This window comes from Ostrea edulis, chromosome 9 (assembly GCF_947568905.1).
Source record: "Ostrea edulis chromosome 9, xbOstEdul1.1, whole genome shotgun sequence".
Lineage (NCBI taxonomy): Eukaryota > Metazoa > Mollusca > Bivalvia > Ostreida > Ostreidae > Ostrea > Ostrea edulis.
In genome coordinates, this window is record NC_079172.1 from 48,707,975 (window position 1) to 48,735,682 (window position 27,708).

Genomic DNA, 27,708 nt, shown 5'->3' on the forward strand with positions numbered 1-27,708 from the left:
CAATTTGGTATAAAATATCAGTTTAAAGTTAAAATTTGAGGCTTGATGTTTTGTTTTCAACCTATTTTTCTCCTTAGGCTTGCAAAGGATGTAGTTCCACAGTGTGTTTGTGTGCTGGGCAGAAAGGATACAGGGTGAGAATTTAACGTCGTAACCAATTTCATACCTGTAAGAATTTTCTCTCTCATTTACCACATCATAGTAAAAATATTTCCACTAAATGGAATCCTCTTTGTGTTTTAGGGAGCACGTGGTTTACCTGGATTGAGAGGCTCTCAAGGATTACCTGGATTTATAGGACGTGAGGGGCCACCAGGACCCAAAGGGTTGAAGGGTGATTTTGGAGAAGCTGGTGGGGATGGAGAGCGAGGAAACAGGGTGAGTAGATACTGTAGGTATACATATTTTAGGGTATCTAAAATTAGGAAGAGTAAAAGTTACATGCTGTTTGGTATACAGTCATGAATATATACATAATAAGACAGTAATTTGCTTTTACAATATTTGGACAAAGTGCTAGTGACAGTAGATTTACTTTGATGTTTCTAAACTTTGAGAATCATAAGCAAGTAGCTAAAATATGTATATACCGCTAACACTTGTGATATACAGAGTACCGAATTTATGGACTTTAAAAATACGAGTTATACAGTAGACTAAGTACTTTGGAAGCTTTTTAATAACAAATAATTCTGTTAAATACACTAAAATATTTCCTGTATTTTGCTATTTGAGCTTTTACATGTATATGATACAGTGTATTAAGTGTAAAGTGCTGTCTGTAATATTCATTCTATCGTTAACTGGTTTCTTACAGGGAGATCCCGGCCCTCAAGGAATGAATGGTGTGCCAGGAGTACCGGTAAGTTATAATCTCTCTGATGACTTATTCTGGTGAGTTGGCTCTAGGATGACTTGTGATATAAATAGTTAGCTCTGTGTTGACTCATTCTACTGAGTTACATCTGTGTTGAATTGTTCTAGTGAATGTGCTTTCTGTCGAGTTGTTTTAGTGAGTTACCTCTCTGTGCATTTGTTTTGGTGAGTTCTATGTTGACTTGATCAAGAGAGATAAGTCTTTATTGATTAGATCTTGTGAGTTACCTCTATATTGACTTCAGACTTTCCCATCCATCCATAGATTTTGCAATACTAGTATTTCTATTCTTTGCTTTTATTTTCATCTGTTCATCCTCCTTTTTAATCAAATCTTTGATCTTTACATTAGGGTCTTCTATCACTTGCTGTATGATAAAATGTTGATAAATATTTCAAATTTATTTAAAGAAATCTGTACCATATGTTGCCTCTTGGCTCAGCTTCAGAGAATTGTCTAGTATTAGATTGCAGTTGGTATCTGTTTTAGGAATAAAAAGGTTTAGAGTCAATTGTAGTAGTAAATATCACTGGTTTTTGTGAGAGAATTTGTCTTATAGTAAATACCACTGGTTTCTGGGAGAGAGAATTGTCTTATAGTAAATACTACTGGTTTCTGTGAGAGAGAATTGTCTTATAGTAAATACTACTTATAGTAAATACTACTGGTTTCTGTGAGAGCGAATTGTCTTGTAGTTAATACTACTGGTTTCTGTGAGAGAGAATTGTCTTATAGTAAATACTACTGGTTTCTGTGAGAGAGAATTGTCTTATAGTAAATACTACTGGTTTCTGTGAGAGAGAATTGTCCTATAGTAAATACCACTGGTTTCTGTGAGAGAGAGAATCTTATAGTAAATACTACTGGTTTCTGTGAGAGAGAATTGTCTTAATTAGTAAATTTATGCTACTGATTTCTGTTATAGGGATTTGAAGGTGTAGAGGGAATTGTCAAGTAGTATTAAGATACTTTTACTTTTTGTGAGAGACAATTGTCTAGTAGTAAATAAGTTGGTTTCTATTTTAGGGATATGAAGGTTTGAAGAGGATTGCCTAGTAATAAATACCATTGGTTTCTATTTTAGGGATATGAAGGTTTGAAGAGGATTGCCTAGTAATAAATACCATTGGTTTCTATTTTAGGAATATGAAGGTTTAGAGAGGATTGTCTTGTGATAAATACCATTCGGTTTTTTAATTTTAGGAATATGAAGGTTTAGAGAGAAATGCCTAGTAATAAATACCATTGTTTTTTTTATTATATACCTGTCTTTTAGACATCCATTCGAGGTTTTCTGTTTCTTATTGCATTTCTCTGTCACATATCAAGCTGGAACTTGCTATGTAGCTCCTTTGTAGATCATTCTAGATCATATCATTTTGACCTCTCTTGGATCCGGGTTAGAATAGGTCCTCAGTACCCCTTGCTTGTAGTAAGAGACGACTAAATGGGGCGGTCCTTCGGATGAGACCGCAAAAACCGAGGTCCTGTGTCACAGCAGCTGTGGCACGATAAAGATCCCTCCCTGCTTAAAGGCGGTAAGCGCCGAGCATAGGCCTAAATTTTACAGGCCTTCACCAGCAATTGTGACGTCTTCATATGAGTGAAAGATTCTCGAGAGGGACGTTAAACAATATTCAATCAATCAATCTTGCAGGAGTTGTGCCCCTTTATTTGAACATTATTGTTATATGGAGGGTACATATTTGTCCGGTGAACTTTTTCTACAATTTTCAAGTGAGGACCATCTTGTTTCACAGAGTATTTGTATGGATATTGAAGATGTGCATGTGACAAGGATTTTGATTTTCTTCATTTTTTTAAAGAAAAATACAGGTTGTTGAACTTAGTCCGTTTTGAGAAAATATTGCAAAGAGAGCACATGATTTGTTCAGTGAATTTTCCCACAGTTTTCAAGTGAGAACTTTCTTATTTTATAAAGTGTTTATATGGGTATTGAAGGTGTGCATGTGGCAAGGATTTTGATTGTCTTAAATTTTTGAGAAAATTACAGATTATTGAACTTAGTCAGTTTTGAGGAATTATTGCATAAAAGAGAGTACATGATTTGTCTTTTATTTTTCCTTCCACAGTTTTCAAGAGAGGACCTTCTTGATTTACAGAGTATTTGTATGAGTATATATATGGAAGATGTGCATGTGTTAGATTTTGATTTTCTTCAATTTTAAAGAAAGTTACACGTTGTTGAACTTAGTCCGTTTTGAGGAAACATCAAATAAAGGACATGGTTTGTCCATATAATTCCTCTCACAGCTTAGAAGCTAATTGGTATTTGTAAATAACTTGAAGATGTGCATAGTGCAAGGATTTTGATTCTTAACAAATTCTTTTATTTTCTTTGACGTTTTGAATATTGAGAGGTTGTTGAACTTGGGCAAATTTTGGGAAATATTTTACACTCAGAACTTTTGGTTTGTCTCTCCGCCTCCTGTCAGTTTTAAGCTAGGACCCTTTATTCATATTATGCAAAGAAAGTACTGTAAATGTATTACATTTGGCTGTGTATTCTATTTAGCGCCTTTGGCGGAACGCAGCTTCCGCTAAATCAAGTACATTGCTAAATGCCATCCAGAAATCTAGATGTTTAAAGTAATTCAGGAATGCGCTAAATCATATCTACGCTAACTTGTTGAAAAAACGATTTCCGCCAAATATCATACACGCCAAATATAATACGTTTACAGTATGTCACAGCCTGATACTATCTGAAACAAATTTCTACAAATTATGACTTAAGAAAAACACCCTATGTAAGCATTTTTACGGGTGTATTATGATGAACTTGGGCAAAAATATGTACCATTTGCGATACTCTTGTTTAAGGAATTTGGTTTGGAGTTTAGAGAGAATTGCCTAGTAATAAATACCGCTGGTTTCTATTTTAAGGATGTGAAGGTTTAGAGAAAATTTTCTAGTAATAAATATCGCTGGTTTCTATTTTAGGGATGTGAAGGTTTAGAGAGAATTGTCTAGAAATAAATACCGCTGGTCTTTATTTTAGAGAAATGAAGGTTTAGAGAGAATTGTGTTGTAATGAATACCACTGGTTTCTATTTTAGGGATTTGAAGGTTTAGATGGAATTGTCTTGAAATGAATACCGCTGGTTTCTATTTAAGGGATATGAAGGTTTAGAGAGAATTGTTTTGTAATGAATACCACTGGTTTCTATTTTAGGGATTTGAAGGTTTAGATGGAATTGTCTTGAAATGAATACCGCTGGTTTCTATTTAAGGGATATGAAGGTTTAGAGAGAATTGTTTTGTAATGAATACCGCTGGTTTCTATTTTAGGGATATGAAGGTTTTGAGAGAATTGTTTTGTAATGAATACCGCTGGTTTCTATTTTAGGGATATGAAGGTTTAGAGAGAATTGTCTTGTAATGAATACCGCTGGTCTTTATTTTAGGGATATGAAGGTTTAGAGGGAATTGTCTTGTAATAAATACCGCTGGTTTCTATTTTAGGGATATGAAGGTTTAGAGGGAATTGTCTTGTAATAAATACTGCTGGTTTCTATTTTAGGGATATGAAGGTTTAGAGGGAATTGTCTTGTAATAAATACCGCTGGTTTCTATTTTAGGGATATGAAGGTTTAGAGGGACCTGTGGGGCCTCAAGGATACCCAGGATGTAATGGAACAAAGGTATGTAATGTAATTAACAAAATGTTTAGGAAAGTATAAAACGTTTACTGTCGTAATGATGTACAATAGGATATACATATTTAAGACACCTAGAATGCTTTTGCTAATGTAGTTATGTGTATATTTTGAAAAACACACACATGCAACATACAAGCTCAACAAAAATTTTATCTATCTAACAAATAAGGACAAATTTACTTGGTTGATGATTAATGAAGACAAACCAGTAATTGTCAAATTGAGTGAATATTTAGTGCAAACTTTCAGAAAAAGAAGTGATGCTTTAAAACTGCAAAAATCATTATAGTTTATTATTCATATATTGGTATAATACTGGTACTGTCCATCTACTTGTATATATACATGATTAGCAATTCATATATGTATGCACTTGTTTCCCCAACATGTTGCATCCACATGCAGTTTGCAGTCTATGTAACCTGTAGTTAATGTTGTAAACTTTCTTTCTTTTTTGAATTTCCTTCTCTATAAACTGTCTTACTGTTATGCCCTTTGGTACGGAAGCCCATTAGTGCAAACCAAAACTAAATAAAAAACGAAATTATTATATAAAAAACGAAAACTAAATAAAAAACGAAATTATTATATAAAAAACGAAATTATTATATAAAAAACGAAATTATTAAATAAAGAACGAAATTAATAAATAAAAACGAAAATATTATATAAAAAACGAAATCAAGAACAGTTTTTGAGAATATAATGTGTGTGTGTCAGTGGAACTTAACAAGGAAGGAAACATGGCTCCTAATTCTTTGATTTACTGCGATTTCATCATCGCCAATGGAGTTTTACAGAAATCTAATGACATTACAAATTAGCCAACTTATTCATTCACTACACGTTTATCTACTATGTTCCCTGAAAGGTCCCAAACCTCTTGTATCGGATTACAGGATTTCTCCAAAATTACTTCAACACTAGCCCCCATAAATCTAAGAATATATATGGCTCCCATCAGCCACATACCTCAACAATCACTTGACTCTACACTAATTAAGTGTTTCGGTGGTGTGAAAATTGAGCAAATTGATTGGATTGATCGATAGATTGAAGTTTAGCTGCATGCAGATCCACCTCATCAGAAGTCTATTTGCACTTCACAATTATCATGCAGGTTGATTATTCTGAAATGAAGGTGTGAGCATATCCCTTAAATTTTTATTGCGTTGGTATGAACCACGCTATAGGTACAATGTAGAACAGAGAAAACGTCTTTGTCTCTCTGGAGGGTGTGCCGTTAATTTAAAAGCTTTTGATTTTTGGTGGGTTGTATTTGGTGATAAAAACAAGGGGTATACCCGGTTTTTTGCTTTTATTTACACCCGATAACAGAGGTGGCTCTATCTTAGTTATCAAGTACCACTTGTACTTTTTTTTTATTGATTTAATTATCACTATAGCCCCTCTTTAGAGGGTTTGTTTTGAAATCTTTAAAAATTTCTTCAATCATTTCAATTAATTTATTCACTCAAATCATTCATACAATGGTACACGAGGTACACAAATATATAAGTTAGTATTTAAACAACATTGGCAAGGGTACAAGTATATAATTAATACATACACATGTATGTGCATTAGCACAAAATAAAGGTGGAGGACATAATGCATATAATTTAATATATATACATCTTAGGAAGGGTAGCAGACTAACTTATGGATATACATAGTTGCTTTTTTAAAAAACTGTTTTAGGTTTCATGTTGTCATTAACTCTCTACATTTCAGTGTATTTGGTACATGACAATATCTAGGAACCCAAAATTCTTTCCGTAGATCGGATAGTAATTTACATTCCAACATAAAGTGGTATATTCGTCGGCTAATTTACCAGTAAATATGGCAAATAGTTTCACCTTTTATAAATCCCTTATAAACTGAAGGATTATGTGCACTTTTTCGTTCCAATTTGTAGGTTTGATGTACGTTTTCAAATCTAGAATGCGAGTTGCCTCAAATCACTTTCCTTTATACATCGTACTGCCCAAGAAATGCATTTTATTTACAGATATTTCACACTTGAATTTAAGCAGTTGATGAGCAGAATTTGCTATAGCGAATAAATCATGGCCGGATTTCTTTTTCTTCACCATGAACATAATAAAATAAAGCCATCGTCATGATAACGCACTTGGAACGTTATGCGATGTTTACCTGGAAATCCTTGGTTATCTGATGTAGTCGGATATCGCATACAGATGGGGAGCATTTAGACCCTTATAATACATCCAGATATCTGTTTATAAACTTTTGAATTAAATTTGAAAGTATTATTTCCCAAAATTAATCTGAAGAGAAGGCTCAGATCGCCAGTGAATGATGTATTTATTGCATAGACAGATTTGTCCAATTTACTGTAGTATGTTTCTACTGCAGTCATTAATTCCTCAAATTGCATGTTTGTGTAGAGTGGTGTGATATCATAGGCTAGCTGACCGTGTATAAGTAAGAAAATATATGGCTCCCATCAGTCAGGTACCTCAACAATCACTTGATTTTACACTAATTAAGTTTCGGTGGTGTGATACGGTGGGTACCAGTGTGGCTGCTAAAACTGGTGCCAGGTGGCCTTCGTTTATGCCAAGTACTGAATACTTTGCCGTGTCATGCAGAATTAATGACTTACATGTATCAGTTCACATCAGTACAGTACGTTCCTTTTCTTATTTAATAATTTCGTTTTTTATATAATAATTTCATTTTTTATGTAATAATTTCGTTTTTTATTTAGTTTTGGGTTTTTATTTAATATTTTCGTTTTTTATATAATAATTTCGTTTTTTTATTTAGTTTTCGTTTTTTATATAATAATTTCGTTTTTTATATAATAATTTCGTTTTTTATTTAGTTTTCGTTTTTTATATAATAATTTCGTTTTTTATTTAGTTTTCGTTTTTTATTTAATATTTTCGTTTTTTATATAATAATTTCGTTTTTTATTTAGTTTTCGTTTTTTATATAATAATTTTGTTTGTTATTTAGTTTTCGTTTTTTATATAATAATTTCGTTTTTTATTTAGTTTTGGTTTGCACTAATGGGCTTCCGTACTTTGGGCCCAAAATTGGAATAAACTTATCTTATCTTATCTTATCATATGTGATTTGGTCGAATTGTCAGAATATGATACAAATATTTGAATTTCTGTAACTTTTAAAGCAATGCAAGTTGTAACTGCATGATAGTAAATGAATTAAGAAATAAAAGAACAATTAAAATGATATATTTGTGATTGCATATATATATATATATATTTAAAAAATATGAAAAGAAAACACAGAAATCCTCCGTAAAGCTTTAGCGCTTTCATTACATCTTCAGAAGCTTTACAAAAATGTATACATAGCAGTATCATAGTAACAGTGATTATGACGTCAAAGTAAGCGGAACGTTAAATGTCTATATTGTGACGTCATGGATAATGTACAACAATGATCTGGAAAAAGTACGGGAAAATCATAGGCAATTATAAAAGACTATTAAGTTTTGGCTTTAGAATACCAATAAAATGTTTTTCTTTTTCCCGTCTCTGAATAGCACTGGCACATCTGAGTTTATAAAATGGGAAAATGTTAAATCGTTTTTTACCACACGTTTCCAGGTGTGCACTTAACTGGATTTGTCTGTATTCAGGTGTACTGATGTGCTGCTTATGTACACGTACACGGGCACGGAGAGTGTTGCCAGTTTCACCAATGTAATATTCCTTGCATCCAGGACATGTGATGGCGTATATGACATCCTTTGTATCGCATGACATGTTAGCATTAACTTTAAATTCTCGTCCGTTAAAATTATAACTGGTCCCTTCTGTAATGTAGTCACATGTACCGCATCGAGGGTCCGTACACTTTGACACTGTATAAGTACGGTCATCTAATTGGGAGGAACAAAGTATTCTCTTAAGATTTTTGGGCTGGCGTTTACTGCTAATAAAACGACAGTTCTTGTATATGCCTTTTGTTTGTTCATCTTCCCTAAGTAGCTTGTTTAATTCATAAACAATTGAATTGATGTTTTGATTTCTCGGATTATAAGCGTGTACAAATGGTATTATTTCTCCGTCATTAGCACATCGTGTGTTTGAAAGTAGCTGTATCCTATCGCACTCCTTAGCCTTCATTATTCCATCGTCTACAAGTTGTTCTGGGTATTTTTGGCTTAATAAATACAATTTTAATTCCTCCAAGCGGATATCCCTCGTATCGATATTGCTGACAATGGTACAAATCTTCTTGCGAGATTATATGGTATAGCTGTTTTAGTATGGTGGGGATGGCACGATCCGAAATGCAGGTATTGGCTTTTGGATTATGAAAAGAATTATGGTAAGGATGTTATTAAACCAAATAAACCAAGACTACATCAATTGCATGATAGACAAACTTCTAGGAAAAGTTACGCGTCCGCTGTAAGAAAAAATTCTACAAATATTCCTACAGTTACAGTGGATCTCCCTATGGAAAATACACCTGGGCCATCATTTTCTAAAGGAATAAATTCATTTTCAGGAAAACGAAAAAATACAAATAAGAATCAATACAAGAATTCTAAATCCAAAAATCAAATCTCTCATAGTGCTATTCCGCAATATCAACAGATCCCTAAGCATCACAAAGCTATAAACAGGCGGAATCGACAATAGCGGACAAAATGAAAATAACCGAGGATATAGTAGAAATAGACGTCCACCAAACTTTTACAGAAACGAAAGAACCACGTATATCGGAAGAGGGGTACGCAACTATTTTTTAGGAGGAGGCAAAATGAGCCAAGGCCAGAGATACAAGAACCAAATACCACGGTTATCAACAACAGCAATTCAAGGGATACACCCAGGAATATAATTAAGACAGAACCAAAAGTATTTAATCTTTCTGATAGACAACTAACGGATTCCGAAATAAAACTACTGTCTAAGGGTCTAAAATACACCCCTACACCTCATGTCAATAATCAAGAGCTTAAAACGGATGTTAAAGCCTACACTCGGCGACTCAGACTGTATGAATATTTTCATGAAAGTGAGACCAGTGAATCTGAATCCGAGTCTACAGAGACAGAACCAACAAACCTTGTAAGAAATAAATCAAAGTTTAATCCAAAACGAGGAAGAAATAGAACATTGGATGCCGTTTGCGACACATTAGAAAATATTCATTTTCCAAACAAACCCAGGAATATTAAATCTAATCTCTCTACGGAAGAGGAAAATGCTCTTAAAAACCTCCGTGATGACCCAACTATCATTATCAAAGAGGCCGATAAAAGAGGTGGAGTTGTCTTAATGAATAAGGATTTCTACAAAAATAAAATTTTACAAATGTTACAAGAGAACAATTTTTATGATAGACTACACAACTGTCATGAGAAGAAAACCATTACAAACATTAAAAATCTAGTATATGGACCACTATCGGAAGGTTTAACTGATAAAGAACAGGACTACCTGACAAACTTTGAATTCGAGAGAGTCAATTCTATGGTTTACTTAAAGTTCACAAGTCTAAAATTATTAAGGATGCCATAGCAAATCAAAATAGTGTATGTATTACTTGTCTGGATCCAGCTGACTTATCCTTCAGACCCATAGTAGGAGGACCAAACTGTTCAACGCAGAGACTGAGTCATTTGTTGAATATACTTTTAAAACCATATTGCCAAAAAGTACCCAGCTTTGTAAGAGACGATCTGGATTTTATAAATCATTTACCTACTCAGGTCACCTCCAACACTAAACTTGTCACTCTGGATGTTATTAGTTTATATACTAATATTCCTACAGAATTAGGATTGGAAGCGGTAAAATTCTGGATGGAAAAATATCCCGATGTACTTAATGACAGATTCCAACAGGATTTTATTTTAGAAGCACTAAAATTAGTTCTAGACAACAACTCGTTTGCTTTTTCCGACCATCATTACCTCCAAACTAAGGGAACTGCAATGGGGACAAAAGTCGCACCTACCTATGCAACATTAACCCTAGGTTATCTAGAACATAAGTTACATGATCAACTATGTACGTTGTGGGGGGCAGAATTTGCAAATAATATACAGTCTAAATGGAAGAGATATTTAGATGATTGTTTTATCTTGTGGGATGATGATGTCGATAAGTTATCGGAGTTTTACGATCTACTAAACCAAATGAACTCGGATATCAAATTCACGATGGAAACAGATGATACGCAAATGCCATTTCTTGACGTTCTTATATTAAAAGAAAATACCAGCTTAAATACGGATATTTATTATAAGCCCACAGATTCCCACCAATACCTGCATTTCGGATCGTGCCATCCCCACCATACTAAAACAGCTATACCATATAATCTCGCAAGAAGATTTGTACCATTGTCAGCAATATCGATACGAGGGATATCCGCTTGGAGGAATTAAAATTGTATTTATTAAGCCAAAAATACCCAGAACAACTTGTAGACGATGGAATAATGAAGGCTAAGGAGTGCGATAGGATACAGCTACTTTCAAACACACGATGTGCTAATGACGGAGAAATAATACCATTTGTACACGCTTATAATCCGAGAAATCAAAACATCAATTCAATTGTTTATGAATTAAACAAGCTACTTAGGGAAGATGAACAAACAAAAGGCATATACAAGAACTGTCGTTTTATTAGCAGTAAACGCCAGCCCAAAAATCTTAAGAGAATACTTTGTTCCTCCCAATTAGATGACCGTACTTATACAGTGTCAAAGTGTACGGACCCTCGATGCGGTACATGTGACTACATTACAGAAGGGACCAGTTATAATTTTAACGGACGAGAATTTAAAGTTAATGCTAACATGTCATGCGATACAAAGGATGTCATATACGCCATCACATGTCCTGGATGCAAGGAATATTACATTGGTGAAACTGGCAACACTCTCCGTGTACATGTACATAAGTAGCACATCAGTACACCTGAATACAGACAAATCCAGTTAAGTGCACACCTGGAAACGTGTGGTTAAAAACGATTTAACATTTTCCCATTTTATAAACTCAGATGTGCCAGTGCTATTCAGAGACGGGAAAAAGAAAAACATTTTATTGGTATTCTAAAGCATACACGCCAACTTTTAAAAATCCCCATGGGGGATTTTGCGCGCGACGACCTTTTTTCAAAGCTCAAAATTCACGACATTTTAGCATGAAAATAAATATTTGTCCTTTCAAATAAAATATCAATCAAATCATTGTTAATGTATCATATATTAACACAACATCAAATGTGTTTGACCATTAACTATATAAAAAAAACTTTGAAAGATATACATTAATATTTTATTAAAATCATCTATTCAGCAAAAAATCTTCTCCAACAAGTCACATACATAATATCAAATAATATTTAAGGTTGCATCCTTTTACACCATACAATAAACATTGGCCGGTCTATATATCAAAATTTAAATTAAAGCACATGCATTTAGGTACGACTGCAAAGGCGATCTTGCTTGTTTGTAAACATGGGCTTGCAGAGACTGGTGGAATAATCTGCATTGCAATCAAAAAAGGAGTGATCTGCCCTGCTATGAAGTTTGCGAACAAAACCTTTGCACCCATGACATCTGAAATAATTACCAAGAAAAAAAAAACACATCAAAATATTCCGTTTTACTTGTAAATTAAGGCTACTTGCTAAATAAAAAATTCAGTACAGACTTGTGCGAATTACGCATCACAAAGTATATTTAATGAATACTACACTATATAGACTATATAATACATCGCTATAGACGGATAGATTTGGATAGCCTATATTATTATAGTTGGAAAAAATATATACTTGACGTACCTTATTGCAAATTTTGGATGCTGTCAGCGAGAGGCGGAATGTCCGATTGTTTGGTGGTGACACTAGCATCGTTGTCATTCACGTTTGTGTAAAGGATAGGTCAATTTGAAATCCGTCTTCCCGATTAATTACTATCAAAACATGCTTCGTACTGTCCAATAAACACCCCGACACAGGCAGACCAACCCGACACCATGCAACACAGGTAAACAGCAATGGCTGACTATTGTCCCGATTTCTGATTGGCCAGTTCAGAAATGACGCGGGATTTCCAATTCTGGTCACGAGATTTCACGATTATCCCGCTTTCAAACTCGTTTTCAATCGTGAAATCGGAAATTTTGGTCGAAAAAAAATTTCAAATCGGGATTTTAGGGTAATTTTGCTTTCCCGATCGGGAAAGCGGGACCGGAGGGTAAAATCGGGAAGATCCCGCCTAAATCGGGAAAGTTGGCATGTATGCTAAAGCCAAAACTTAATAGTCTTTTATAATTGCCTATGATTTTCCCGTACTTTTTCCAGATCATTGTTGTACATTATCCATGACGTCACAATATAGACATTTAACGTTCCGCTTACTTTGACGTCATAATCACTGTTACTATGATACTGCTATGTATACATTTTTGTAAAGCTTCTGAAGATGTAATGAAAGCGCTAAAGCTTTACGGAGGATTTCTGTGTTTTCTTTTCATATTTTTTAAATATTAGTATCCGATTACTGAGACTCTATTTCAATTTTGGATATATATATATATATTTATATAAATCTCATTGAATCAGAGTGGATCTGAAGCAATATACCCATCAAATCAGCAGAAAATATCTATATATTCATGAATTATTGTCTTCCTGACCATGATTCCTGTTCATAATCTCCCATATGTGCATTAATTGACCTCAGAGGTCACCAGTTCAGCAAAACATGCGGGGGAGGTACTGTGCAAGTGTCAGATATGTAAATATCCAATATGCCAGTTTTAAAGAAATTTCATTATCAAAATTTCGTTTTGAGCAGCACATTTGCGTAATTCTTATAATACATTAAAGTCATTCATGACACGATGTGATATATGTATATGATATTTTGAAACAAACGAAATGTATAGTTACTCACATCAGTTTCCATCTGAGAAATGTGCATCACACCCAATGTGTATTTTTGTTATCTGACATGTCTGAGGAATTCATCATGCAGGCCTTTTTCGTACATGTAGCTCACTTGAGCTGAAAACGGTTGTCCATCGTCTGTTTCAGACAGTGTAAACTTTTCACATTGTCATCTTCTTCTCCAGAACCACTTGGCCAATTTCAAACTTGTACAAATCATTTATGGGTAAAGAGGGTTCAAATTTGTTGAAATGAAGGGCCATGCCACCTTCAAAGAGGAGATAATCACAAAAATGCAAAAATAGGGTGGGGTCATTTATAAAAATTTCTTCTTAAGAACCATATGGCTAGAAAAGTTTAAACTTTCATGAAAGCTTCCTGACATAGTGCAGATTCAAATTTGTAAAAATCACGGTCCCTGGGGGTAGGGTGGGGCCACAATAGGGATCAAGTTTTACATGCGAATATATAGGGAAAATCTTAAAATATGGGTCAAGGTGACTCAGGTGAGTTATGTGGCCCATGGAACTCTTGTTTATTGGTCAGGATTGACAGTTTTCAATGATCAACTCTTCACTGATTCAGTAAAATGATGCTGTTTTTTGTTTGAGAGCTATATTACAATGACTTGTGGTTGTTAGGGACTGAAGGGTAACTCGGGATACAGTGGATTACCAGGAAGACGCGGTCCTCAGGGCGAACCTGGATACCAAGGAGGCAAGGTATGTTACCATGGCAACAACACTTCACCAACATAATTTCACATCATATCTCTCTGCTAGTATATTGAAATGGCTAAGTTAGAAACTTTATGATGTCGTTGTTTAAGGTATTCAACACATATAAAAGTTTTGTGATATTATTTAAGGTACTCAACACATATAAAAGTTTTGTGATATTTGACTGTTGAACATGAATATTACAAATTTGTACCACTTGGTGCATATGTTATAGAAAGCTTGATCATCATTATAAGATTTGCATGGTGACCTACCATTTTTATCTTTATTGTTTTATGTACCTTTTTACAGTAGCTTTCTTGAGAATATTTTTTGCACATATATCAAAAATTTATTAATACACATGTTTTTCAAAGAGTTCCATATTTGATTAATAGAGCATTGAATGCCTGACATGTTCAACATATGTTCATTTCTCTAATAAAAGCTTAAGGTAGATCGATCCTTGTGTGATGTCAAAGGTTTTTGCAAAAAATCTTTATCAAATTAAACTTTATATTTGATCGAAATATATCTTTCAAAGGAATTTAATTCACTGGATAAAATAAAAAAAATTGGTAAACTATTGATCATGAAAAAGGTTATTTATAATAAAAGAAAATTGTCAATTAGTTTTACTTTAAATATCGATATGCTTGTGGAACTAAAATGATGAATTTATCGTCATAAATTGTCTGCAAATGATCCCCTCTGTCTCAAAATAACAAGTGATTTGGGTATATCTTCAGATTTAAATGAATGAACGTTTTGTTGTATGTCTTCATATGGAAGAATCAGCAGTGTTTCTGTATACTTCTCTTCTACAGGGAGATCCTGGGGATGGATTTTATGGATTTGGTCCAAAAGGCGATGTAGGTAATTCTGGAAGGAGGGGACCAGATGTAAGTATATATCACTATAGGAAATGGCTAGATGTGTAAGTGAGCTATATTCTGAGCTGCAGTTTAATAAGGTACACCTGGTAGATGTCTCAATCATTTTATGGCTTAATTAGCTGCATGAGCTATTATAGAAAATCATACTTAAAGGCATAGGGTCTAAGATATTGGTAAAATTTTGCATGTTCTAAAAAGGTGACGAAATTAAAGATCACAAAAAGTTCCTCAGAGTGTTTACAAACATATTGGATATGATAGTAATTACAAAATAATTCCCTGTTCTCATTTGCCTAAACTGGTACCCTGTTGACTTCGCATCTCTTATTTTCGTGTGTAGCCACCAATCAGCAGGGTACCAGTTTAATATATTGTCCTCCAGACAAACATTTTATAAAGGGCTAAAACGTCAAAATGACTTCAATTTCAAAGTGCTGCAGCTATAGATAACTCATAATTAATACTACAAATTTGTTTTTTGGAGTTCTTCTTGCAAAATATTGTGATGTCATTTTTGAGATAAAAGATAACCCTATATGCCTTTAATTTTGAGAGCGAAGAAAAATTGACTTCTAATTTATGAGAAATGATTTAAAAGAATGTATCATCAGTACAAGGTACATGTATATATTACTGTTGATCTTATTTATAGGGGGACCCAGGTATACCCGGGCGACCAGGACCTCCCGGCCCATTTGGTCAACCAGGCCCCAGGGTAAGGACTATGTTACACAGATTGTTTTCAATCCTTACAATATATGACAAAACAAATCCTTTAATGACAATTGAATATTTAATAAAATTCAATTCATCTTAATTGTTTGTTCAGGAAATCCCTCTTGTTTTTTAAACCACCAAAATCAAGTTGAAAGTCATAGTTTCTAAACATCAAATTATTTGGGCAAAATTGTTGCTGCTGAATGATAATGCAGAATTGATGCTGCTGAATGATAATGCAGAATTGATGCATAAGGTTGTATATTTTTATATGAAGATCCGTTCTGTTTTGAAGGTCACATGGTCTATATCTATGAGGGATTTTCCACCCTGTTGTAGGGGGCCGAAATTCGGCCCCATTCCCAGTACACAATAGTGGTATTTTTTCCCAATTTGTCACCAAAAATTCCCAATTTCAGTCAAATAAAAAATTGTCTTGTCCTGCAATATTGTCAAGGGAAAATGGAAATATTCAGAAAATGAGTTATCAAATGAAAAAATATATTTATTTACAAATTGTGGACCGGAGACCCGAGATCACCAAAAGATCGGAACGTCTACCTGAAATTTTGGTCCGTCGATCCACCTGATCTGAAGTCTACAGTAGGCTAAATTAACTATAAATTGTTCATAGTTTTCGAAAAATGAAAGTTACATGATTCTACTGTCTTCATATTTTCTCCATATAAATAATTTAGCAGCACTACCATCATAGTTCGTTTTTTAAAACACTCTAGAAATATCGGCAACTTTTCGAACCTATCTGAGAGTAATTAGGTATATATCATGTAGTAAGAATATATTTTCAGTATACTTAGTTTGAAAATAAATTTTTGAAGGTGTAATTACCAGAAATGGTGATATTGTATGCTACATTGTATAAAGCAGTTAGTTAAGATTTAGTTTACTTTTATCATTAATATTAACATGTATATCTAGAGATATATTTACTTTACAAAATGATTTTATTAGATATGAAAATATAAGTCCTAAAGCCTGGTGATTTTCCTACTTAATGAACAAGTATATTGGCATAGATAAGTATGAAAGAGTTTCATGACGAATTAGATCATGATTTAAAAAATAATTTATATATGGTTGGACTGTTTATGTCAATTAAATTTTACAGCAATACAATATATATTGAAACTCCATTATTAAATCCAAATTTAATTCAACTTAAATTTAATTTCCTTACTTATAACGTTTCCATTGATTTTTTTTTCTATTTAACAAAATTTCAACTAGTATTCAAAAATATAAATTATACACAATATTATTAGCCATGTACGCAAGTAAAATGGGGAAGATGCTGTCCTTTTTCTCTTCCTGACATTTTTGAAGAACCACCCGAGATCTGGGAAGGTCCACATGGAAATTTGAAAGTTCATGCATCATTGAAAAATAGTTTTAAGTATCATTTAACCCCAATCTAATTAAAATCAGACCTTCTCTAACCGTTACACTGGAGACCAGTGTAAAACGGTTAGAGAAGGTCTGATTTTAATTAGATTGATTTAACCCGATTGCAATAAAAAACATAATGTTAAGATAGGAAGAAGAGAAAATATTCATCTTTTTATAGATATCAAGTGTATTTTAAGAAATATGTTGTTAAACTGTGAATTTTTAAAATTCCCAATTTCGACAAAATGCCGTAAAAATTCCCAATTCCAAAGGCCCAGGCCCCATTCCCAAAATGGTGTGGAAAATCCCTGTCTATTCACAATGTTATACAGTACTAATACTTATTTACGATATTCAGGGAACTTCAGGATTGAAAGGACAGAAAGGACCCAAAGGGCAAATGGGAGACCAAGGCAGAAACCCACCCAAAGGTGAAAAGGTAAGCGTTAAATTCACGTAGAATCCTGTTTATGTGTGAAAAGGTGGGTTTTTGTTTTGAGAAAAATGAAAAGGTAACACATTGAGAATCATTGGGGTAGTTAGTTATAGAACCTACATGTACTTCTGGCCTAGTGTTCACTTACAAATTGCTCAAGGGTTTTTTTGGTTAGAACCCACTTGAAGGTTGAAAGGCAAGTCTTTGTTTAGAAGTTATAAAGTTAAGTGAGGGCGAAATACCCTGTCATTTATTTTACCTGTTATAATTTAATTAGATAATTTACCAAAGAAAAGAGATTATCTTAGCACAATTAGCAAAGCTTGTCTTTCTGAGAGAAGTGTTTTGGGACACAAGGTTGTTTTTAGCTGTTGTCTGATATATATATATATATATATAGAGAGAGAGAGATCGAGAGAGAGAGAGAGAGAGATCGAGATCAACATTAAATTTAACTGGTTAAAACAATTATGATTGCCAGTAAAACTTCGTATGATTACAGACATGTATATCAACAAGTGCTTTTTGTAAAAACCTTAATGTGTTTAAGCATCATACTGTAGCATTTTAGAATGTTGGATTTTTTTAAATCAATGATATTCATGTGAAATTGTTTATCATATATTGATATCACAAATTCACATGAATATATTAATTGATTTTCATGATCAATATGTAAGTATGTATATATATGAATGATTGACACACAGGGAAAGAAAGGATTAAAGGGTCTCATAGGGCCTAAAGGATCTTCAACAAGCTTAAAAGGAAAACCCATAAACTTGATCTTCAAGGGAAGGAAAGGAGAACCTGGGGAGAATGGATATCGGGGAAGACTCGGGCAGCCAGGATATCAGGGAGCAGCTGGAGAAAATGTTAGTGGAATCCACAGTCACAAAAATATAGCTTCCATTTGGTTTCATTGATTTACAGATATCACTTAATCCATCCATTATTACTTTAACTGACAATTATGATACATTGTAGAAAGTCATAACTCAAGAAGTAATGTATGTTGGCTATATCAGAAGAAAATGAAAAAGAGAGGAATTGCTAGTGTACTAGGGAATTTGTTTGATGGATGGGATTTTTTTTGTAGGGTCTGCCAGGTTTGCCGGGTGATAAGGGGCCTTTTGGAATGCCAGGAATGCAAGGCATGAGGGTAAGTAATGAGAAAAAGTCTGATTTACACCAGAGTCAGTCTGATTTACATCGGAGTTAGTCTGATTTACATTGTAGTCAGTCTGATTTACATCGGAGTTAGTCTGATTTACATTGGAGTCAAACTTATTTACATCGGAGTCAATCTGATTTACATCGGAGTCAGTCTGATTTGCATCGGAGTTAGTCTGATTTTCATAGGAATCAATGTGATTTACAACAGAGAAAGTCTGATTTACTTTGGAGAAAGTCTAAATTCGGAGTCAATTTGATTTACTTTAGAGAAAGTACGATTAGTCTGTGTGTCTACTTGTCAATGGTAGAATTGACTAAGGGTAAATTTGACTCCAGTGGGTAATGAATGAATAAACCTCTGTTGACATCCTGCTTATGAGGATAAAATAATGAGGAAGTTTTAGCTTGATCGACCTACGAATAATTTACTACAACGTCCAAGGGACATAGAACAATTATACTCTTTTGTGACGTCAACATTCTAATGCAATGATGAAATATAGATGTTTTAAAGATGTGATAAAATTTTAAGATTTTCATTGACACACCTAAAAAATTCTTTGTATACAATATTTTTCTTGGTATTGGTGCAATTTCAATAGTAACAAGTACTTTCTGTTGTCTAATCTTTAGATATATAAGTATATATATATCACATGAAATTTGGCACTGCATGTGGTTTGTTTTAGGGGAAGAGAGGCAAGGATGGTCCACCTGGACCTTTTGGTCTCAAAGGAGAACAGGGAGAGAAGGGTCAACCTGGCTATAGTGGACTACCAGGAGAAACAGTAAGATCCACCTCACATCGTGTACAATTTACCCCTCACATAATTTATGATCCACCCTAAACACTATACATTTCCCCATTACATAATGTATACATGTATTCCACTCTGCTTCACATAATGTAACATTTACCCCTCACATAATAATACAATTTACCTCCTTTATTTGATCTACTCCTCGCATGAATGTATTATCTACCATTTACATAATGTACTATCCACCCCTCACATAATGCAAAATCTAAAAATACTGTATACAGGGTTATTTTCGTCCCATGTTATTTTCGCCTTTCTACCCTTGATGACGGTTTCGCTCCATTTTAAATTCACCCAAACACAGTTGTGTTTAAAGAGAGATTAGAGAGAAAACAGTTTCGCTCAGTCTTAAATTTGCCCACTGACGACAAGAGCGAAGAGACAAAAATAAAACTGGTCCAAATGTTTCCCTGTATACAATAGATTTTAAACAGCAGTTCCACTTGGTGTAGGAAATTTGGGAATCTCATAGACACTTGTTAGAACAGATTTACAAGCACTGTGTTATCAATACATACTTGCTTTCCCTACATCCTGAAGTCTTTTTCTGTTTCCAGGGCCGAACAGGAGATCCGGGATTCCAGGGAGGTAGAGGAGACCTTGGAGATGCGGTAGGTTGTGATAGTATTAATATTGTAACAAGAAATTGTCATGTGATCCGCCTGTTCATCTGTTGAATTTGAAATATTGCCTTGGTGTTAGAAAAATCAATTTTGCATAGTCAGGATAGTCTTAATAGTCTTTGGTATGTTTAATTTTTTTTTTACAATTCTTTTGATATTTTTTTGATGTGATTATAACTTGCATTATTCATAAATGAAAAATGGAGCAAATTATTTTGTACTGTGACATCATTTTAGTCCATTGGGATCACGTTAAAATTTATGGATTGCCGAAATCCTACAGCTTTTTTTGATATGATTATACCTTCTGTAAAATTTTCACTATGTGCAATTTTTTGTACTACATATTTAGAAAATATTTTGTCAAAATTTAAATTCAACTAAAGTTTTTTTTTTGCTCCAAAGTATAAATGGATAAATTTTGATATTTTTGCCCAGATTTGAATTTGCTCATAGACAACATATGCAAAATGGGTAAAAAATAAAATGGGGCAAATATTTCTCTGCATAAAGTATTTTGAAAGTTGAGAGTTAAAAATTGAGACAATGGTAAGTAAAATGTATCTACATGTATGTTTTTTTAGGTCAATTTGAGGGGTTGTCGACATCATCATTAGTAATGATTCTATAGTAAATTGCTGAGCTAAGCAACAGAGTCTGTGTAATTTCAGGGTCCTCCAGGAGATAAAGATGGAGGGGGTGAAGGTCGTCCAGGTCCCAGAGGTCGTCCTGGTGACCCTGGTCCACAAGGTCCTCAAGGATTCCCGGGTAAGCTTTGCAAGACTATCAACTGTGATGCTTCATGCCAGAATACTTCAGAAAATGAAGAGTGTAAGCACTTCAGGATAAATATACCGGCATGAAGCATTGCAGTTCATATCCTGTATTTTTAAAACTGAAATTCATTTTTCGTATTTACATTCTGCATTCTTTTCTGTCATTAAGATAGATGTACTATATCAAGATTTTATGTGCGCATTATTCACAAATGCATCGCATTCATGAGGAAATAGCCATGATCATTACAATTTGTAAGGTCAAAGACAAAACGTTGGAAATGTAAATTCTATTGACATCTGTAGGGTACAAAAAAAGAACTAGTGTGCTTGTCTGATGAGTTGAAATTGGCTCGGGATGAGTATATGCCATTATACACTCATCATTGGTAGTGAGTAAAATTTCAGTAAATGCTGAGTTTACTTTTATTTGGAAATTATTGCTTTACAGCATTCTGACTTAAAACTACTTTGCCCGAGTGTACATTACTGGTATTAATTACCTCTGTCAGTCTGTTAAAAATATCTTCGTTTCCCGCACCCGACCCGCTATATTTTTAACATGGGTCGGTCGGTCAGTAGATTTTTTTTTTCCTAATTGAATGTCTGTCCAAAGCATTCATATATGGTTTCATGACAGTGTAGTTTGTTTGATATTTGTAGGATTGGTTAACTATATATCGTTAACCGATTGGTTACTGTATTATCTGCCATAATACTATCCATCTCATTGCGATCCAGCCTCACCCTCCAACACCTCCCAAATGCACCACATAGTGAAGTTGGAAGTGTGTTGTAGTAACATACATATGCTCCGTATGGGACGTATGGGTTGTCAAATGGTTTAAAAATAAAGAAATATAAATAAATAAGGACCATCGTGTACCAACATGTCTAATGACTGTAGTACTGTCTTTTGATGGCCGGACACATACATGTGGTCATATGTCATAAATCATAATGAAATAAAGAAGTATCTTATAAATGAGTAATAAAATTGATCAAGAAAATTTATTATAATAATTTTTATTTGATTTATTTAATAATTTTAATAATAATTTATGTTTCATATATTATAATTTTTTATAAATAACAGAATATTTAATATTTATTTGGATTTTAATAGAAGGTAATAATTAGTAATATTAGTAACAGGTAATAGTAATAGGGATGTAGGGATGTATATACATGTGAAATAACTAAAATATTTACAGAAAAAAATTAGGGTAGGGTCGCCAAAGAAAATTTTGATAATAGAGTGCTACTAGTTATTAATCATAAATTATGCCATACAACAATTTTAAGATTGTCATTAGGCAAGAATTTTGAGGTCGTCATCAGGTGCTACACCTTATACCCTGTACCATGTTTCTGTAGCTACATCCAGCTTATAGCACGACATGGCTCCCTAACTCTTATTCGATAGTATGTATTATGTATGTAAACTAAAGATGTATATCGTAATAAAATAATAAAGTAAAAGAAGTTAGTGAGTTAGTTCATATAACAAATTAGTATGACATAGACTAAATTAATGACTATATTAATGGCTATAATAATTGATTTTAAAATTTATGTATACCCGTGATATTACAGCATAATAATTTACATATAAACACATAAACATATATTTACATATGCACAGATATACACATAATATAATAATAATTGTAATCCATACATATATACATATGGACATATCCATATTCATATAAAGAGAAAGGAGGGAAAGAAAGAAAGAAAAAAAAATTTGGCATAAGCAGGATTCGAAACTGCACACACATAGATGGTAAGCCTTGTGATCCGTTATTGAAGGCCAAAAGTTTATTAGAATGCTGTAAAATTAAGTTTATTTTAATAATTATTAATATTTGTAAATTTATATGTTGTAAGTTTAGATGTTGTAAGGGTTTGTAAGCATATATGATAAGAAACTTTTAGTTATGGTAGTAAATATTTGTTAACGTTACAGTGCTATAAAGATTGCGTATAAATTTATAATGTTAAACGGATTTCATATAAACATTAAAACGATGAAAGGATGTTTTCCCATGAATTGCTCAGATCTATCTTTCGAATAGTTTTGGTTACGATCTTACGGTCGTCCCTAAAAATTGTGACAGAAAATACGATGAACTTTGCCATGTTTTCAAATTATGACTGTTTGGTCGTAAAAATTTCTCTTTTGGCACCTTTGAGCACCTTTGAGCATACATAGTGTATGAAAAGGGTGCTATATAAATATGGTATTATTATTTTATTTTGGAGCAACTCCGCTTTTGTCCATACACTGTGTGTTGGAAATGGCCGAGTAGTTCCGGTTATCCACAGAATTCTGTACAAGGGAAATAACTCCAAGGCTAAAAATAATATACGGAACGATTCCGGTCAAGATCTGGTTAAAAAAAAACAGAACGTCCAATGACCGAGAGAAAAAATTCGGTCGCAACGTTTTCACACGGTCGATCGAGTGCAGGAAACAAAGCTATTTTTAATTTTGGCCTCACATGTCAACATACAGGAGGTTAACGAATGTACTTATGTCATAGCTATCTGACACACCCTATATCCGTATAACTCTTTTAAACATTTTTATTGTGATCTACTTCAAAAGCAAAGTAAATAGAGAATAACATGAGGTCTGTATGTAGTACAGTGGGACTTTTAATCATACAAACTGTTATATAGTCATTTACTCAACATGACATATTAACAATTCAGTGCATGTCTGGAATGCGAATTGAAAAGGTTCACCTTTATGTGATTTAGACACTATTATAAATGACTCAATTAAACTGACAATTTATGACAGAGTACATGATTGTTGTTAATAATAAAAAATAAAGCATTAAAAACACATGTCCATGTACAATATGATTTGAGTAAAGTATGAAAAACCATTATAAGGAGGAATGGTCATTTTATTTTTATTTTTTTAAATTCTCACCTTGATTATATGTTCTCTCCCTTGGTTATATGTTCTCTCCCTTGATTATAAGTTCTCTCCCTTGATTATATGTTCTCTCCCTTGATATTGTACATTGCTTATTGCTAGTTTGTTGACTTGTACATATGATATAATTCACAGGATTGGATGGTGCTGAGGGCCCTGTGGGGCGTGATGGTCCACCTGGTCTCCCAGGGCCTGATGGGATACCCGGGCAAAGAGGACCTGCAGGCTTCTCCTACCCAGGGGACAGAGGAGACCAAGGTAATATTTCAGCTATTTTCTACAAATTCTGCATTTATATGATAAGCTATCTTTGCTGAAAGAATATTGCCCCAACATTCTTCACATTTTCAGCCCACACAAGGGAGCTTTTCTAATCACATTTTGTCTGGCGTCAGTTTGTCTGTAAACTTTTAACATTTTTGACACATTCTCAAGAACCACAAGACTAATTTTAGCCAAATTTGCCACAAAGGATGATTTTGGTAAAGAGGATTTAAATTTGATCATATGAAGTGCCAAGCCCTTTTTGAAGTGGAGATAATCAAGAAAATGCAAAAATAGGGTAGGGGGGGCATTTAAAAATCTTCTTCAAAAGGGGGTCAAAGTTGTATACGGGGATATATGTAGGATAAATCTTTAAAAATCTATTTCTGAAGAACAACAGGGTCATGATTACTCATTTTAATATGCAAACATTCGATTCAAGTTTGTTTGACTTGTGGTCCCCAGGGGTAGGTTGAGGCCACAATAGGGGATCAAAGTTTTACAAGGGAATAACTTGGAAAAATCTTTAAAATATTACAGCAGGGTCATGAATACTACTATTGATATATTGCAGGCATCCTCAGGTGGTACAGATTGAAGTTTGTTTAAATCATGATAGGATGGGGCCACAATAGGGGATCAATGTTTTACATGAAGATATATAAGATGAAGTTTTAAAAATTATCTTCTCAAGAACAACTGGGCCATGATTACTCATATTAATGTGAAAAAATCCCCAAGTAGTGCAGATTGAAATTTGCTCAAATTTTGGTCCCTGTGGGTAGGATGAGGCCACAATAGGGGATGAATTTTTTTCAAAATCTTCTCAAGAACAGCAGGGCCATTTTTATTCATTTTAATATGCAAGCATCTTCAGGTAGTGCAAATTTAAGATTGTTCAATTCAGAGGATAGAAGTAGGGTGGGGCCATAATAGGAGATCAGAGTCTAATATGGGAATATACAGAACATTAATAAAGCAAATTCTTTTCAAGAAGAGCAATACCACACTAAATCATATCAAAATGCAAATGTTCGTAAGTTGTGTTGATTTAATTTTTAGCTCACCTGAGCTGAAAGCTCAAGTGAGCTTTTCTGATCGCCTGTTGTCCGTCTGTCTGTAAAGGTTTTACATTTTCGACTTCTTCTCCAGAACCATTGGGCCAATTTCAACCAAACTTGGCCAAAAGCATCCTTGGGTAAAGGGCTTTCAAGTTTCTTCAAATGAAGGGCTATGACCCTTTCAAAGGGGAGATAATCACAAAAATGCAAAAATAGGGTGGGGTCATTTAAAAATCTTCTTCTCAAGAACCACTGAGCCAGAAGCTGAGATTCACATGAAAGCTTCCTGACAGTGCAGATTTAAGTTTGTTAAAATCATGGCCCCCGGGGGTATTATGGGGTCACAAGGGGGATCAAAGTTTTACATAGAAATATATAGGGAAAATTTTTAAAAATCTTATAAAAACTACTGGGCCAAGAAAGTTGAAATTTACATGAAAACTTTCTGACAGTGTGATTCGAGTTTGTTAAAATCATGGCCCCCGGGGGTAAGATGAGGCGACAATAGGGGGTCAAAGTTTTACATACAAATATATAGGGAAAATCATTAAAAATCTTTTGATGAATAATCACTGGTCCAGAAAAGTTTACATTCACATGAGAGCTTCCTGAAATAGTCCAGATTCAATTTTGAAAAAATCATGGCCCTTGGGAGTAGATTGGGGCCACAATAGGGATCAAAGTTTTACATGCAAATATATAGGAAAAATCTTTAAATATGAGCCAAGGTGACTCAGGTGAGCGTTGTAGCCCATGGGCCTCTTGTTTTATGCCCCTATGGCTAAAGTGAAACTGAGTGAACTCAGGTAACCTATTGCTATTGGTTGTAGTCCGTCGTTGTGCCTTAAAGGGACTGATTCACGATTTTCTCCGAAATTTTCTATTTCACTTTTAATGATAAAAATCTACTGTCTAATGTGTTTAAAAGATTTCACATAAAAATCAAGGTTATACATTATCACAGAAGCTCATTTTATAAAGTTATAATTATTTGTTTTGTAAACAAAGATTGGGATATGTTATTGTTTACATTTTCAAAAGAGATGAATATCGATCAAAGTTTATTATATCTTTCACATTTCAAGCATTTTGGGGGTAAAATGTGTCATCTAAAAGTTAAAATTTGTGACTATGCAAAATTAAGATGCTTTACATTACAAAATCAACATTTCACTTGTTTGTTTGTTTACATAAAAAGACTCGAGTCTTTGTTTACATAACACAAATTTAAGGCTAAAATATTGCCTTTATTCTTGTATTCAGAAGGTCAAACTTTTGGCTGTCAACGTTAAGTGAGTTATATTTTTAATGTTTAACAACAAAAATGAAAAATATTTTTATCAAAAATTGTGAACCAGTCCCTTTAACAATTGAACATTTTTAACTTCTTAATAACTACCAGTCCAATTCTTTTCAAATTTGGTATGAGGCATCATTGGGACAAGGGGAACATAAAATGTAAATGTCAGGACTCCAGCACCCCTGGGGCCCTAGGGGCCGGGCAATAACTGCGAAAATTGACCAATTTTCAAGAATCTTCGTCTCAAGAACCACACACATATAAGAAAATCTAAATGCATAGTGATGTAGAACAGGAAGGCTTCTATCAAAATTGTAAATTTCATGATCTCTTGGGTAGGGGTTCTGACCCCAGGGCGGGACCAAACTTGGTATATAGTGTTAATGTGTAAAACACTCTGATAACATCTTTAGTGCTATTGATACTAAATTGAAAGTAAATAGATATTTAGAAAGAACAGGTAGCCCTTTACCAAAATTGTAAATTTGATGATCCCAGGGGTGGGGGTTTTGGTATCGGGGTGGGGCCAAAATGGTCAGTTATTAAATGTGTGAACAATAGACATTTTTAACTTCTTGATAACTATCATTCCAGTTCTTTTCAAATTTGGTATGAAACATATTTGGAACAAGGGGAACATAAATTGTAAATTTCAGGATTCCTGCACCCTGGGGCCTTAGGGGTGGGGCAAAAACTGCCCAAAATTGACCAATTTTCAAACATCTTCTTCTTAAGAACCACACATGTGTAAGAAAAACTAAATGCACAATGATGTAGAGCAGGAAGGCCTCCATCAAAATTGTAAATTTCATGATCTCCGGGGTAGGGGTTCTGACCACAGTGCAGGGCCAAACTTGGTATATAATGCTAAATGGATAGAGCAGGTAGTCTTGTACCAATATTGTAAATTTGATTTTTCCAGAGTAAGGGTTCTGACCCCAGGGTGGGGCCAAACTTAGTATATAGTACATGTATGTATGTGTAAGTTTCCTGATACTGTATAAAATCTAAATGCATACTTAGGAATAGCAGAAAAGAATGTACAAAAAATGGTGAATTTCATAACCCA

General features: G+C 33.8%; 1 protein-coding gene and 1 long non-coding RNA gene across 2 annotated transcripts in view; one reads left to right on the forward strand and one right to left on the reverse strand.

Annotated features, from left to right (window-relative positions):
- Positions 1-27,708, forward strand: part of LOC125659861 (collagen alpha-5(IV) chain-like) — a 70,365-nt gene that overhangs the window by 2,021 nt on the left and 40,636 nt on the right. Inside the window, exons 2-15 of the mRNA XM_048891655.2 lie at positions 78-134; positions 244-378; positions 818-862; positions 4,480-4,542; positions 14,132-14,212; positions 15,037-15,111; positions 15,758-15,820; positions 17,588-17,668; positions 18,376-18,540; positions 18,765-18,827; positions 19,531-19,629; positions 20,220-20,273; positions 20,957-21,053; positions 24,150-24,272. Of these exons, the coding sequence (XP_048747612.2) occupies positions 78-134; positions 244-378; positions 818-862; positions 4,480-4,542; positions 14,132-14,212; positions 15,037-15,111; positions 15,758-15,820; positions 17,588-17,668; positions 18,376-18,540; positions 18,765-18,827; positions 19,531-19,629; positions 20,220-20,273; positions 20,957-21,053; positions 24,150-24,272 (1,201 nt within the window). The remainder of the gene's footprint in view (positions 1-77; positions 135-243; positions 379-817; positions 863-4,479; positions 4,543-14,131; positions 14,213-15,036; positions 15,112-15,757; positions 15,821-17,587; positions 17,669-18,375; positions 18,541-18,764; positions 18,828-19,530; positions 19,630-20,219; positions 20,274-20,956; positions 21,054-24,149; positions 24,273-27,708) is intronic.
- On the reverse strand, positions 11,853-13,129 carry LOC130050207 (uncharacterized). The gene is made up of 2 exons (XR_008798624.1): positions 12,381-13,129; positions 11,853-12,153 (listed from the first exon to the last, which is right to left on the reverse strand). It is a non-coding gene; the product is annotated as an uncharacterized LOC130050207 (long non-coding RNA).